Source organism: Cygnus olor, chromosome 1 (genome assembly GCF_009769625.2).
Source record: "Cygnus olor isolate bCygOlo1 chromosome 1, bCygOlo1.pri.v2, whole genome shotgun sequence".
Classification (NCBI taxonomy): Eukaryota; Metazoa; Chordata; class Aves; order Anseriformes; family Anatidae; genus Cygnus; species Cygnus olor.
Genome location: NC_049169.1, coordinates 52,915,856 through 52,932,152, shown reverse-complemented (window position 1 = coordinate 52,932,152; position 16,297 = coordinate 52,915,856). Strand labels below are relative to the sequence as shown.

General features: G+C 38.4%; 1 protein-coding gene across 3 annotated transcripts in view; it reads left to right on the top strand.

Moving 5' to 3' along the window:
- TMTC2 (transmembrane O-mannosyltransferase targeting cadherins 2) overlaps positions 1-16,297 on the top strand; it is a 253,991-nt gene that overhangs the window by 90,766 nt on the left and 146,928 nt on the right. For all 3 annotated transcript variants that reach the window (XM_040558339.1, XM_040558356.1, XM_040558346.1), the window contains exon 2: positions 12,984-13,554. In XM_040558339.1, coding sequence (XP_040414273.1) covers positions 12,984-13,554 — 571 coding nt within the window. The remainder of the gene's footprint in view (positions 1-12,983; positions 13,555-16,297) is intronic.

The following is a 16,297-nucleotide window of genomic DNA, read 5'->3' as shown; positions in this document are numbered from 1 at the left end:
ACTATAATTTTCTTCATTAAACTTTCAGTGGCTTGTAATGCCATGGGAGACAGCAAAGAGGGAGCCTTGAACTCTGCAGAGGTAACCTTCCCCAGCTCTGTAGGTGATAGGTGTATGCGCTGTAGTTTATGTAAAGATTCAAAAGGGGCTGTTTCTCTTTGGGGACTAGGGGTGGGGTGGGGTGAGGCATTGCAATTTATTTCTTAGATGATTTATATATTAAACACATGTAGATCCCTAGCAGAAAACTGACTCTGTTCAAGTTACAGGCATGTAAAGTTGAAGCTTCTCTCTGAGGTGAAATTTAGTACTTTTTCCAGCCTTCTGTGAGAAGCTGAGGTATTTGAAGAGAATACATTAGCCTTGTCAACAAATACAACACTGTAGTACCCACCGTTTTTCTCTTTTCTGAAGTCTGGACGTGCTGACTAACCTCTCCAGGCAGTCTGTTCGCTGGTTCCTTTGGATCACTTCTGTTCCACTCGGTTGCGTCTCTCCCTTCTCATCTATCCAAGACTCTTTTTCCACATTTCAAGTTTCTTCATATTCTGATCTCAACCAACCCTGCTTGTGTGAATAATGAAGGCAAAATTATTGCTGTCCCTTAGCAGTGCTAGAATTTAAGAGATGACACACAACTTCCATGTTACTAAAATACTGCGTATGAATTGTTTCCCTACAAACCATTTCTGTGTTTGATGTGGACTACTAAAAGAAGCAAACTGTTCATAATTTTTTTTAAAGCTTTCGGTAGTACTTGTGCTTTATGTTCTCTTCTATTGGCTTTCCTCTGTAGTTGTCTTTAGGCAGAACCTACAGCTGTCATTGTTAAAAAGCCAGAGTTATGAAATACCGTAACCTTTTGTGGCATTCACATTCCTCAGCTACCGGGAAAAATGTAGTCCTCTGTTGTGCTGCTGTCAAGGGTTTTTGGACTTAAATGTTACGGTAGGAAGTTGAGCCTAGCGGCTAACTATTGGCTTAATCTTCCCAGAGATCTTCATTTTTTAGAAGGGTACTTCTTAGGAAAGTTAAACCTGCTGTATAAAAACACATAAAATGGCACACAAATCACTAGTGGAGAAAAAGTGCAAGCAGATTTGCTAGTGTAGAATTGGAGACTCTTAAAAATCTGGCCATTTCCATTCAGTGCTGGTTTCTTTTGTAGTTCTGCTTAACTTTACTTAGCTGTAATGGTATAGTTGGGAAGGTTGATCTCGTACATGATTCTAGTAATGGCTTCAGTTTCCCTGAATTGCTGTCTGAGATCCTTATTACTTAGTGCCTGCATCCCAACAGCTGCTCAAAACACAGGAAGAAATGGTTTCTGGTTGTTTTGTTTTTGTGCTTGGAAATCTAAAAAGTCTTCTGAAAGACTATAAAAGCTAATCCCAATTGCACTTGATTACATAACCCTACTGGTTTCAGTGACATAAATCGGAGGTTATTCCAATGCTAATGTGGATTAACGCTAATAAAGCAGAAATCAGAATTTGATCCTGTGTGTTCTGATAACATAATTCAACTAATTTGTCATTTCCTGGCTTTTTAGCTCAATCTTTGACAGCATCCCGTAAAATCCTCTGGGGTATGCTCGGTGCAGACTACCATGTAATGGTGACTATAAAGTCCATATTTTCTTTACTAAAATAACTGTGATTAGTCCTTTTATGTCAATCTCAAGCTGTTGCTGCTACCTGGGTGCTCTTAACCACGGAATTAAGAGAAAATAAAATTTATTTTAAACATTGCAGTAGGCTTAGATTTCTAGTGTTTCACAATTGCTATGGTGTGCCACAAAGATTTGTTCTCTCTAATGGATGTCTGCATCAGGGATTGAGGCACAAAGATGAAACAAATCACTAAAACTCATTTTAACCTTTTTTTTTCAGTGGGATCAACACCTTCTGAATGGGTGGGTGCCAGCCTGCTCTGTTATGAAGGGCTTTCCACAGTGCTTGTGTAGAAAAGTTGGAGAGCTAGAAAGAGAAAGTTCATTCATCCAAGACTATACGGAACTACTTAGAGGGGGGAGAGCGGGGGGTGGTGGTGGGGGTTGGGCGCTTCCAGGAATTTGTCTGACCTGTCTTCTGTGGCAAGGTCTAAGGGTAGAATTCAACTCCATCCATCACAAATGTTTTCTAGCCAGATTTTGGCCCCTGTGTATATTCTGTAGGAAATTTGTTTAATAGAAATCCTCTTCTGACAAGGAAAAATGCTGCACCTTTTTTTTTTTTTTTAATTTTGAAATCTTCTAAAAAGATACTTTAATTACTTTGGTAGATTCACTAGTGAGTAAACTATCAACAGAGAGCAATGTAAACCTAGGATTTATTTTAACATCTTAAATGTTAAAATTTCATGCTGCTTTTCTTCCATCAAGTTAAACATGCTTTGCTTTGTATGTTGGTTGGTGTTTCTCTTTTTGTCCTCAGATGGTTTCACTGAAATGGCACTATCTTTGAATATCTTCACTGAAATGGCAGCATTTTTGATTCATGTGGGTAGCTGGACTTCGGAGCTGACTCAGCATAATTTAGTTGCTCAATCCTCAGGGAGAGCTTCCTTGACCTCCTAATATTATTTAGTGTATTGCTATAAATAGTGCTGTCACCACAATCACATGTGACGGCATATCAGAGAAGTTAGTAAACTGGAGTAGGAAAACAGAGATAATTTTGGACCAGTGGCATCTGTTGGGTTCCTTAGACCAGACTGATTTTAAAAAAGAAAAAAATTTTTTTTTTCCACTTCCCCTTTATATGGAAGTTGCTGTCTAAAGATGGCAATTTTTGAAGTTTTAATATATTTATGTGGGCAGTATCTCATGTACAGAATTGGGTGCCTTCTGAAGGCATGTAGTAAATGTACTAATGTACTAATTTTGTACTAAAAATGGACGATGCTACAAGAAAAGATACCTAAGTGTTCTGCTTTTTTAGTACAAAAAAAAAATAATTAAGTCCTCAGAATAACTCTTTATAAGATACTGACGTGTACTTAACCTTAATGGAAAATGCTTGTGCTGTACAATATGATTAAATGAAAAATCTGCTATTATTTTCTTCTCAGAAAGAGCAGTCAGGCATTGAAATGGATTGCCCAGGGAAGTGGTGGCATCACCATCCGTGGGGATGTTCAAGGTGAGGCTGGATGTGGCACTTAGGGACATGGTTTAGTGGGTGACATTGGTGGTAGGGTGATGGTTGGACCAGATGATCTTGGAGGTCTTTTCTAACCTTAATGATTCTACGATTCCATGATTCTATGATAGCCTTTAGATAGGGAAAGGGATGAAAAGTGGAAAATGCTTATTTTCCTACTTACTTTCCTACATAAAATTAATTGTGCATTTTTACAGGTATGTAGAGAAAGAACTTAGTCTATGGTATTTGGAACAAAAATTCATGTCCAGCTTGAGGTTAGGACAATGCAAATATTGTGTTAAAAATTTTAAGTGCAATGTTCATAAGCACTTGCAAAATGATCTTGGCACTTGGTTTTCTAAAGCCTGATGCTTTTTGATGGGAAAATTTGTCACCACATTACAATCTTAGATCTTTTTTTTTTTTTTTTTCCCAACTTTTGGTTTCTGGTAGTTATCAATGTGTAAATGCTTTGTTCCCAGTTGTTGAGCAGGAGGAGGAGCTGGAAGGCGATCATTCAGTAGAGATTTTGGGGCATGTCATCAGCTTACATCTTTGTGTGTGCAATTGCTGTGGGTCAGAACACTGTTTTTACGCATTTATGCAACTTACAGATGGGGTTGAAGGAAGGGAAGAGGAGACTCTTTCGAGAGAGGAGAGTTTGGGGTGTACACAAATTCCATGGCTGATAGCTTTTAGCATTGTGGGATCTGGGCTTTGCAGTGCTTTGAATAAAGGAAGGAAAGCCACTGTGATTTCGACTGCTGTCTGAATCAGTTGATTCTTGCAGTGAAAAACATGAATTTTACCGACAGTAGCTGGTCTGGGGCTGCCTTTTTTTTTTTTTCCTCCTCCAAATATGGTCATTTCCTCAATATGGGTTCTAAAGCTAGTGTAAGGTTAAAGTTGACCTCTGGGTATTTGTTTTCACTAAATAGATTTAGTAGGATACCTTTCAGTTAAAGCAGTAAAACTTTAAGTTTAGACCAGACTTCTGTTAATGAAGGCTTTTTGGGCGCCTAAATAAAAGGCTTGAGTTCGGGAATTTATACAAAATAAATTGACACTTCCCTTTATACCCAAACCACACTCCCCCACGTAACCTCCTCTCCTTCCCCTCAAGGAAAAGATAAAAAGGACGCTGTCTGTACATTATGTACATTATGTTGTGGTTCAGAAGTTTCTCCTCTACTCATTATTTCTATATTTATGTGTGTACGTGTTCCTGGGCATTCTTTTCAATGCTTCACTAAAAATAAAAGTCAGCTGCCTAAAAAGTCTTTCAGGCTTTAAATTGGGAGTACACAAGAAACTTGTGTTTAGGCATAATTATGCACAATCACCCTGAACTTTCTGAAACTGCTGTCAATAAATAGACTTGAATCACAAAAGATGTAAGTTTTAAAAAATTAAATGACTGAGCTTTGTTTCCTCAGAATAGTCTGCCATGTACTTAAAAGAATATAGAACTGTTAATGGGACTGATATGTGACTGATAAGCTCTTCAGTAGTGGTACAGGAGGTATGCCTTGTTTTTCATTTAATTGTTTAAAATATACAAGTTTTGGAAAGGCTTTATGTATATTCAGTAGGTGGCTTGTCAGAAAAAGTAGTTTAATGTCTGTCCTATTAATCTAGCTAAGAGTCTCAACATTTCCACTGTAACTACTGTATTCTCAAGCCTTAAAATGTCTTTTTCCTTAGAGATAATTGTACTGTTGTGAGTAGCTGTATGGTGAAATGGCAAAAAAAAATAATATTTATGTTTTATTTTCTCAAAGGGAAGTAGGGAAGAGAAATAGGGTACTGCCATGTTCTTCTGTGGAACAGTAAATCTAATAAGGCCTGCTGGGCCCACTTTTATCATCTAAAATAGATTTGAAAAGGGCAGCAGAGGTTTCAGCTATGAATTCTGACCACGCTTCAGAAGCTTGGAATTACATTTTTACCCATACATTTATATATGTGCGTTTGTGTGTGTGTACGTGTGCGTGTGTGAAATAAATCATGAGCTATTGCCAGGCAGTAGTTTGCACTGAAGAATATTTGTAAAGAATAACTTTTAATATGTATTTGAAGGAATATATTATCAGGCAAATACTGAATATCTTGAAGTCTTAGGGGAACAGGATTAGAAAATTTGTATTACATGGTGTGGTGGGGAGAGGTTAGCGTATGTAACAAATGTGAGAAAAGGAGAAAACATTTTCTAATTTAGTAATTTAATAATTTTTTCAATAAATGCTTCTTTGTAGACCTATTGTACAAGTAGGTGAAGAAATGTGGGGAGCAGACACAAAGACAGGAGCTCATCTTCTTCCACTGTGTGTATCTGCTACCTCCTGAGAGAAATCTGATGGCATGCCATTGTTTGGAAACAGAAATTATTATTTTCTTGCTTCCCTCCAGCATGTTTCTTACCTGTGTCTGAATAATCAAGTAGTCCTAAACCAGGCAGTTGACATTAGAGTTTCAGATTTCACGTAGTCCATCTTTTAGTGTTTGTTACGTCAAGCAAAAGATTGAACTGAGAGGAAGTGAGGTGCACTTAGGGTTAATATTAAAGCCAGATTCTTTTAGCACATGAGGACACACTTAGAAACGAAAGGGCTTACAGTATGGAGAAGGATACAGTCTGAAGCCTTTATAGTTAGCTTTTGAAATATTTATGTTCTGGGAGGAAAAGATTTTTCAGGCCAACTCAACCTTCTTGTAACCAAAATGTTTTGAACTTTTAGCTGCTTAAAGTTTTCAAAGCTCTTTTGGTCAATAAGAAAATCAATGCTTGCAGCATGCTTCAGTGTAGTTAAAGCAGTGCTTGACAGCACCTGGTGTTATATATGGGTACCACCACTGGTTCAGGATGCCATTCCTTCTTCAGAATAACATTGTGTGTCTTTAGTTGGAAAGTTAGAGAGGTCTAGAAAGCTACAGCCGGTGGGCTATGGAATTGTAGCCTACTGGTGGAAGAATCAAACCACAACTGATGGAATTGAAGTTACCTTGTTAAATGTATTTATTTCCATTATACTCTACAAATGTGCGTTGTGTATTTTAAAAGATCGATTCCTTTAAAAGACATTGTGCAGTTTAGAAAAATCTTAAAAAGTCTACATCTATATTGTGAAACAAGACCATAACTTTTGACAGTGATTTTTTATTTTTTATTTTTATTGATTTTTTTCTCTGTCTTCATTTTTGATGGCAATTGCAAGTATGTGAGGGTATAGTATAAGTTGTCTCACTGATGGATCTTTCCATTCTGCTTATATCTAATTCAGGAAAGTATCACCCCAAAAGTTTTATGAGAAAGACACTACTTACAGTCCTGTTACTTGTGGTTTGTGTTTGTTCTGGTACTAAACTTAAGTTGGCTATGAAATTACTGTTAAAGGACAGTAATATTCCAAAACCTGTAAATAATACTATCATTTATTTATATACTCTCCTATACAAACTGCATAGTTAATAGCTTTCACCAGCAGTTATACAATATAGGAATATTTTATTAAAAATATATCATCTTTCATGTATGAGCGCTGAGTTGGATGCATTCAGGTATTTCTAAACAGGAAGAAAAGGACTGAACTATTGGGAGAATTTAGCTAAGCACTAGTTTACTGACACTTCATTTCCCTTTGGTGGTGTTAGGTATTGCTTTAATTAGTTTAAAATATGATTTGAATGTAGGCGTTTTTTCTGCAGTGTTTGGTGTGTATGGTCCTGTTCTCACAGCCAGCAACTCAGGATCCTATATATCACTTAGCTACTTGTTACCCAGTATTTCCTGTCTGAAAACATCTGAGTTATTGGCCGTTCTTTAGAGATTCACCTAAATATTTGTGCTTAAGAGAAACTGAAAGTTGCAATCTGAAACCCAGAGGATGCACATAATTTGGTTTCCTGCAGGTGTCCCTAGTCAATATACAATACAGATAACTTTTTTTTGTGAAGTGGCACCGATAAGCTTTTACAGCCTGCTGGAGTTGTAGATAAATTCCACTTTCACAACTGTTGAGAAGAAATGAATTTTAAAACAGAACATCCAAGATATAATTGCCGCCAGACATCTACAAGAACGGTAACTAGTTCTCTTGAGTCTATAATTAAACATTTAAATGAATGAGTTTTCATGTACTTATGCTTATTACTCATAAGAAATATCTATGCACTAGATAGTATTTTCTGAGTTTTTTTTCTTTTATGCTGTCAATACAGACTATATGTATACTGTAGTCTGTGGTCATGTATGAGAATTGTCCAAAGTATGACAATTACAGAATCATAGAATATCCTGAGTTGGAAAGGACCCACAAGGATCATTAAGTCCAATTCCTGGGTACGCACAGCACCACTCAAAAATCAGACCATGTGTCTGAGAGTGTTGTCCAAGCGCTTCTTGAACTCCAGCAGGCTTGGTGCCATGACCACAGCCCTGAGGAGCCTGTTCCAGTGCCCGACCACCCTCCTGGTGAAGAGCCTTTCCCTAACACCCAGCCTGACCCTCCCCTGTCCCGGCTCCATGCCATTCCCTCGGGTCCTGTTGCTGTCCCCAGGGAGCAGAGCTCAGCACCTGCCCCTTCTCTCCCCTTGTGAGGGAGCTGCAGGCTGCCATGAGGCCTCCCCTCAGCCAATTGTTCTCTCATCACATTATATATTTATCTAGCTGTATGCTGAATATTTTGACCAGAAGGATACTGTGAGAAACGGTAAAAAAATCTTCACTGAAATCCAAGAAGATAACATCAACTGGCTTCCCTTGGTCAACTAGATGGGTGACCCTGTCTTAAAAGGAAGTTTATTAAGTGGGACCTTCCCCTCGTGAACCTGTGTTGGCTATGACCAGTGACCACGTTGTCCTTCAGGTGTTTTGCAGTAACTTCCAGAATAATTTTCTCCATAATTTTACTACAGTTACAGGGCACTACAGTTAGACTGACAGGTCTGTAATTAGCAGGGTCTTCTTTCTTGCCCTTCTTGAAAACAGGGACAATGTTTGCCAGCATTCAGTCAACTTGGACCTCTCCAGATTCCCAAGACCATTGAAAAATAATTGAGAGAGGTCTCATGATGACATCAGACAGCTCTTTGGCTATCTTGCAATGAATCCTATCAGGCCCCATAGACTTATATGCATATATAACAGACAACCATATATATTAGACGTAGGCATGTACAATAGATGATGTCTGTTGTTTGCCTGCTTTCTCATCACACATCTGCCTAACAAATAGCCTGTGAGTAGTTTGGAAAGGTAGATTCAGCTACTGTGTATCTGGGAAATGTGAAGCTAATTTCTACTCCAAAAAAGAGTCTCTGGCAGTTTTTTTTTCAGGCTTGTTGTCTCTATAGGTAATGTGTAATCTCGTAAGCATCCTTAGGATGACTCGTTAAGATACACTGTAAAAACGCTCTAGGGTACTTTTCCATTGTTATTTATGAAAAGGGAGTAAATGAAAAATATTCTAAAATGATCTTGAGGAAAAACAAGGAAGAACCTCCAAGTAGAGACTTGCCAGTTCATCACTGCCTATCTGTTTTATGTGAGAGAAGGCTGGGCAATAGCTTCCTGTGTGCACATTTGGGAGTTCTCCTTTTTCTTAAAAATATGTTCCATACTTCAAATGCTGATGTTCATTTTCAGCATATGGGGACCATTAGCAATATTGAAGCTGGACATATGGCTTAACGCGTTAAATCACTTTAGAATGTTGCATCTGTTTTTTTACCCTGGTGTTAACACCTGGATCGGTTTAGCACTAGTGCAGAAGTTTAGGACATATAGAGCTGTTAATTTTAAAAACATCTGGGCTTTCTTGTATGCATGTATATGTGCGTGTGTGAACTGCTGGGTCTCCAGCATTATTTGAGTTTGATGAAAAAAATCTTACTTGAATTGTGATGAAGGTGTGTACTGACCCAGGCAAATCAGCAGTTTATAAAGCAGGAGGCAGAAGGAATCTTTTGAGTAGATAAGCAGATGATTTTCCCGTGCAGCTTTTGTCTTTCTTCCGACTTCTATTTTTAAAGTATTGATAGCTGGCTATGATTCTTTTTTTTTTTTTTTTTTCCCCCTCTCAAACCGATCCATTTGTTGTACACTGAATAAGATATCCCGCTCTCCCGGGATGCGTGAAATGGGCAGGCATTAAAAATTGACGAAAGCGAGTTCCCTGGCTGAGTCTGCAAGCCTTATCTGAGGCTGCTTGAAAGTAAAAATGCCAGTTGTGTTGGAGCTTTGAAAAACGGCTTTCCCTTGTGACCTGCTGCCTTTTAGCGAGAGCAGAGTTTACAGCTCTTTTTAAGAGTGATGAGTGCAGTTGGCGAGTTTCTCTTGTTATGCCCATTAGCAAGATTGGACTAATCTGCAGGACGTAACCTGGAGGTAAACTGTGAGTGAAGGAGAAGGAGAAGACAAGGCTAAAAAGGCGTTTTGTAGTTTCCTTTATCCCAGAGTCTTTCCTGGAGCCAGTAATTAATAACATTTTCTATCTGTGGAGAGCCCCAGTTGCTGCGAGTGCAGAGGCATTATAAAGGACATGTCAGCACTGCCTGCCAGGGCATTAAGAGGGACGGCTTTTAAAATTGCCGTTGAAACCAGTGACTAAGCACCACTACTGCAGCAGAATTAACAGCTTGTTAATTTAATAATTAAAGAAAGATGGGGCTGCGCTAGACAGGAGCAGGGCAGCTGGGGGCAGCTGGGCCAGGCCATGGGCCTGTGGGAGGGCCTGGCTCAGGGGGCCCATGGCTGGGCCTGGCCAGGCTGTGGGAAGCTGGAGACTTTCTGCTTTTGATTCTTAGAGCAAAATGGCTTAGAAATGCCTGGCTCTGGTACCTCAGATATTCATTTTCCTGCATCCTGTTGTGCAGTCATGCATGTTGACCGAATGTGGATTTTATTACGTTTGATAACGTGAAATAGGGTAGCAGTTGAAGCTTAAGCAGCCTATGTGAGACGTGCTTCTTTGCTGTCTGACATCTAGCTTCATCTCTTGCATTAGTGTTTCCAGTATCCCAAAACATTAACTAGACTATTTTGTTGTTGTTACATTCAAACATTTAACAAAAAGTAATCTTGTGGAAAGAACTTCATTTCAAATCCTGTCTCACAGAGGGTCCGACATTTGATGTGACTGGGCCGTTAAGTAAGCTGGAACCAACAGTTCCTGTATTTTTCATGCTGACAGGTATTAACCTATGCTACCTTTACACGCATGAGAAACTACATATATTTCACAATTGTCTGATGAATTTTGTAGCCAAATACAGGGTGATCAATACTGTATCTACAAGGCTTGCTGTTTATTTTTTTTAAATATGAGCAGGACTGAACAGGAAAGGATCAGGCTTGCATCAAATTTGTTCTTAAGGCTGTAAATGAAATTTGACTGAATTAATGCCTTCAGAATATACAATAGCTTTCTTTATGATTTTGAGGAAAGCAGTTTACTTTTGGCAAGGAAGAGACCAACAAGGGGATACATGCTGCGTGGGAAGGAATGGTAGGGCAGCTGTTCACTTACAGGGACAGAGCCGGTCCCTTTTCTTACTAAGTGCAGTGTGGAGTTGTTTTATACATCTGTATCAGTAGCTTTATACATGTGTACATGTATATATATATGTTTTATAGATGTGTACAGTTATTTTTTTTCTCTTACGAAGTGGTTGTATGGAAATGGAAGTATTGGAAATGGGCACATCTGCAAAAGATACAAAACCGTACATTTCCTAGGACTAACATGTTTGCCATCTAGCCTTTTTGCAGCAGAGCACTAAGCCTCTGAGGAGGGCAGTTGCAGTGGCAACTTACTTCTTTGCTGCCACTTATTTCTTTAGCATTTCCCCAAGAAAAAAATGTGTTTGTAGTCCAGGGTTTCAACTCTAAATTCTGATATCTGATAGCTGTTCTTAACACCACTCACTGTTCAGGAGCTTGTAGTCTTACATACTATTCTTTTCTTAGAAGAGAAAGGAATATTTCTAGCCTAACACCTGTTTTACTTTTACTGAATTCCTAGTGTTTTGTTTTTTTTTTGTTTTTTTTTTTTCTCATGGTGATTCTGATAGTGCTTCTACAAACTGAAATCACAAACAGAGGACTTAGATTTCAGGAAGGGACTCTGCGGAAGGACAAGATAAATAATGTGAAAACAAAGATCTTGTTTTCTTCCAGTGTTCTTTTGTGACTGGACTGAAATGAGAAAAATGTGTGTGGGGTTGGGAAAACAAATAGAAGCAACCTGATCCACTGCATAAGCAGAAGTCAAAATGAAAATTTTCAGGCATTCTAGAAGGCATCATCAGATCTTTAAGGGATTTAAGCTGACCTCTTCATAACCTCCATGTGCACAGAGACAAAAGGACACGCCGGGAGGAAGCGTGTCTGAAAGCATTATAGCAGTGTGCGCTAGACAATGGAAATGCTGAGCTGCATGTTATTTAGAGCATTTGCATGAAGATTCTGTGACATAGCATATCGGTGTCTGACCATTTTTCTTTAAAGAACAAGACAACATTCCTGAAACTAACAGCATAAAAACTGGGTTTTGGGTACAGGTTGCAAGGGACTTGTTTCATTGGGGGTGAGAATGTGAGGCGAATCTGGGCAAATGAATTAGGCTAGTGCATTTCCAATACTGGCCTGAATTTCACACAGTTTTTTTTTCTTTATCATCTGAATTGAAAAATGGTTAATTATGGGAAGGTATTTTTTTGAAAGGCAGGAAGAGGGAATGAGTAAAGAAATAGAGATAAATCATTTCTCTTGTTTAATATTTTTAACAGTAGAGTCTTGAACTGGCTGGATTCTTAGTTACCCATATAAAATAAATGCTAAATGAGTTAAGGTTAGTAGTAAAAACAAAGCACCTTTACAGAACAGCTTAAATTTAATTTTGGTTATGAAGACAAGTAATTAATTAAATTCTAGCCATCATTTTGAGCTAAGCAGGTCTCACACCTTCTCCCTCAGCATAAATTTTAAATGCAAATGATTAGAATTGTACAAACATAGGGGACAGATTTTCACAGTATTGAATTAGAGATGGAGACTGCTAATGGCTGGCACCAGTCCTTGCCAGGGTGGTTGGAAACAAAAATGCTGAAAACTGCAGTTTTTTTTTCCCCCAATCAAGCTGACACAGACTGGAAGTCATAAGCTAATACAATGTAAAAAATATTTTTTCCTCAACTGTAAATATAAGAAATTTAAGGAGAATGTGTATTTTCACCTATAAAATATTCTGCTGTCTGTCTTTAGCAAGGTATTAGCTAAAAATATTGTCAATCAAAATATGTATGAGAAAGTTGTGGGAGTGCCCATACAGCACCACAGATTTGCATGTTCCTACCGACTTTCTGTGTTTATTGTTCATCCATGTCAGTGAGATTTCATTCCAACATCTAAATTAAAAATTCAGTATAAAAGGCCAGTTGGGGTTTTAGTTCTGAATTACTGGAGGATCAGTTGTTTCAACAATAATGTTTGTCAGTTTTTCATATTTCTTTTACATTTTAATTATAACTCATCAAATCTTAACCGATTACTCCTGGGTTAGATTCAGATGAATGCCACTGAAGGGTGTTTTAATTTAATGGAAGCAGCATAACATCTGTTTCTAATGTTTTAAAAGCCAATTTGTATGGAAATTTTGCTTTAGCAAAAAGTCAATAGATGCGGACTTCTCTAACACCTCCTGTAAAAATTCGAAACTTGAATTAAAGCAGCATCAAAACAATGCCATTCTTTCTTGCTGTGGCAGTGTGATTACATTTTCACAGCCTTTCATTTGTATCCTTTTCCTTCTATTGAAATGAATTTTTTGTCTTTTATAGCCGAGCCATCAAGACAAACCAGGACCTTCTGCCAGAGACACCGTGGACGCATATATTCTACAATGACTTCTGGGGAACACTTCTCACTCACAGTGGGAGCCACAAGTCATACAGACCTCTCTGCACGCTCTCCTTCCGCATCAATCATGCTGTTGGAGGGATGGACCCATGGGGCTATCACCTTGTAAACGTCCTGTTGCATGCTGCAGTCACAGGCCTTTTCACAAACTTCTCCAGGATCCTCTTTGGGGATGGGTACTGGACCTTGATAGCAGGTCTGCTGTTTGCGTCCCATCCGATCCACACTGAAGCCGTAGCAGGGATTGTGGGGAGGGCAGACATCGGAGCCTGCCTCTTCTTTCTGCTTTCCCTGATGTGTTACGTGAAGCACTGCTCTACGAGAAGTTCCTCAGCTAGTACTTGGGGCTGGATCTTGGGAACGGGAGTGTGCGCTGGGTGCAGCATGCTGTGGAAGGAGCAAGGAGTAACTGTTCTGGCAATTTCAGCAGTGTACGATATCTTTGTATTTCATCGGCTGAAAATGCATCAAATCATTCCTGCTTTATACAAGGTGAGTCTCCTTTTCTTTCCAGTAAACTATTCATAAAGCACCAGTCACTATTAAACAGGTGCTAAATGAGTTTTCAAGCACACAATAATTCTTAGTAGTTTAGTCAACTCTGAAAAATACGCACAGATGTCTGATACTGAAAGTATGTTTAAAGCAGTTTAGTAAGGACTTTTTACATTTTGTTTAAACAATGTGCTATTACCCATTCCTATTACTTGACGCTGTTTCTTTCAGTTACTTTCCTTGCTTCCAGCAGCTCTTTCCTCATTCTGTTTACCTTCAAGCACTGGATATCTGGCTGCCTTTTGCAAAGAACTCATTCATGCTCTTATCCTCTTGTATCTTGCAAACTCAGCTTACTTTGGTTGGGCATGCAAGTGCAGCAGCTGATACCATCTACAGGCTCCCTGAGGCAAAGATAGTGCTTTTATTGTTCTAGTTTAACAGAGTTGCACAGAACCTGGGTGCATGCCTTTGGCATGTATTTTTTCTCCCCTAGTAGGAGCTGTGACTCAAATCTTTTACTGCCTTACCAAACAAAATATTTTATTTTTTTAATTTAACTGGCCTAAAGGCAAGCAAGTGAAATAAATAATAATAAAAAAAAAAGCTCATCAAAACCCTCTCTAGCTTCTCCCCAAAGCTCATGTATTTTAGTGGTACCCATATGCCCTGTCTGAAACCAAGATTCAATTACGTCAGTTGCTGTACAAGTGACTAGTACTGTATAAGTGAAAATAGAGTCAAAAGAAAGCAAGTAGTCTCTCATAGTTAGCTGATAAGCTGTTGTGACATGTTGACTTAGTTAAGCACTTTTCTGGCAAAAATAAATGTATTGACAGTATAATTTCTTATGCTTTGTTTACTCACATATATTGTATGTATAGAACATTAATTATTATTACATTGCCCAGTACTATCTCTATTTATTTATATTTCCTATGTACCTGAGTTTATCCTTTAACATAAAATATTGTTTAGAGAAGTCTAGTGAGACTGTCTCTGGCCTGCTCCATCAAAGGACTGGAAATTATTTTCCAAGGCTGCTATTTAGTTGACATCAGTGGATACTTTGATAATGGACACTCCCACTTGGAGTTGGGCATCTCCCACTTGGGACAACTCTCCCTTGGAGTTGGGAAATTTGGGTTTTGATTGTAGCATCTGACCAATGTTTGACAAACCCAGACCACTACGGCAATTTGGATGCTGTTATCTTGATTTGAAATGATTTTTTAGGTTTATTTTCACATAATTTTGAAATGACTGTGATATAAGAACGGTGTTTTAAAGTGATATTTTATCTCTTCTGAAATAACTAGTAACAACAGAGCTAAGTTTTCTTACTAAAAGCTTTGGTTTTAGTTTGGTTCTCTGGGTTTAGACATACAATGATGAAGACTAGTTTATTTTGGTATTAAAAAAAATCCAACAAAACAGATTATGTAGCTGCTTTCAACTCCACATCTCTTTGAGACTGTTTGGGTGATGCCTTTTTCTTGTTGTTTTGGCCTTAAAACATGTCCCTGGTAAGAATTAAAAAAATCTTTCTTCCGAGAACAAACTGTAAAATCTCCTTAAGCAAACAAAATCAACTTTTGATTATTTTTTTTCCTTTAATGTTGCCTATACTATTTTGCTTGAAAAGACATTCCTGCATTGGAACTTGTATGACAGTAGACATTCACAGATGTGTCTTCCTGTGCTAGCAACTGGCTTGAGTATTTCAAAACCAGAGTGCAGTTTAAAACAAAAGAGAGCCAAACTTACCAAACAAAACCCTGTCTTGTTTCAAAAATGTTTTTTAAGAATATCTGGACAATTAGAAAGAATTGAATCAATTTACGGGTTCTGGAACTTGTGCTTTGCATTTTCTCAGTGTGGGAAGGAGATTGTAGAAGAAAAATAAAATTAAAAATCAGAAATCAAACATCGGTCCAGAAAAAAGTTATGGTCTTTTGTGTAGGAGGAGAAGAGTGCAAAATGGAGCCAAGGAAGAGAGGAAAATAATTTTTAAAAGATGGTTAGCTAAAATCTGTACTGAGTAAGTACGTAGTAATAATACGAAACCGAATGCAGAATAAACAGCATGCTGCAGTATCCTTGTAATGGAATGGTTGAAAGGATCTACCCTTTTCAGTCTACCTAACCTTAAGCTAAACCTTGTCCAGCTGAGCTGACGCAGCTGTTTCAAAGGTTGTGCTGGAAACTGGAACAAAGAGGAAATGCAGGTGATAAATAACCCTTAAAAAACAAAACAAATATCCCAGATATGGCTCTAGGAATTGGATACTGGCTGTGTCCTGGCTGTATCCAGTTCTCTTTGTTGCCCTGCAAACAGCTACTGAGAGGAATGCTGAGGTGAGGGGGCAGAAACGAGGAACTGAGAGTGAGGGATTTCGGGGAGTGGGTGGTTAAGGACTTGGGATAGCTTGCTGACAGACTATCACTTTTGGCTTCTGCAAGCCTTTTGAGAATATGTCACTGAGGGAACTGAGACACAGTTAATTATGTATAAGGAATTGTAACATCTCTGACTGCCTTCAGGATGGTCAGTGAGAATGAGCTGGTAAAAACAGCCTTAAAAATTGCTCCAGCAGATGGAAGAGATGGCATTGGGGTGCCAAGACTGTTTTTATTTTTTTTCATTTTTTTTTTCCCATTTTGTTATTATCATTGGGCCAAGTGTCAAATAAATATGAAGTGGTGGCACAAGACTAGTAGCCATTTAGTGGGCTTGCAC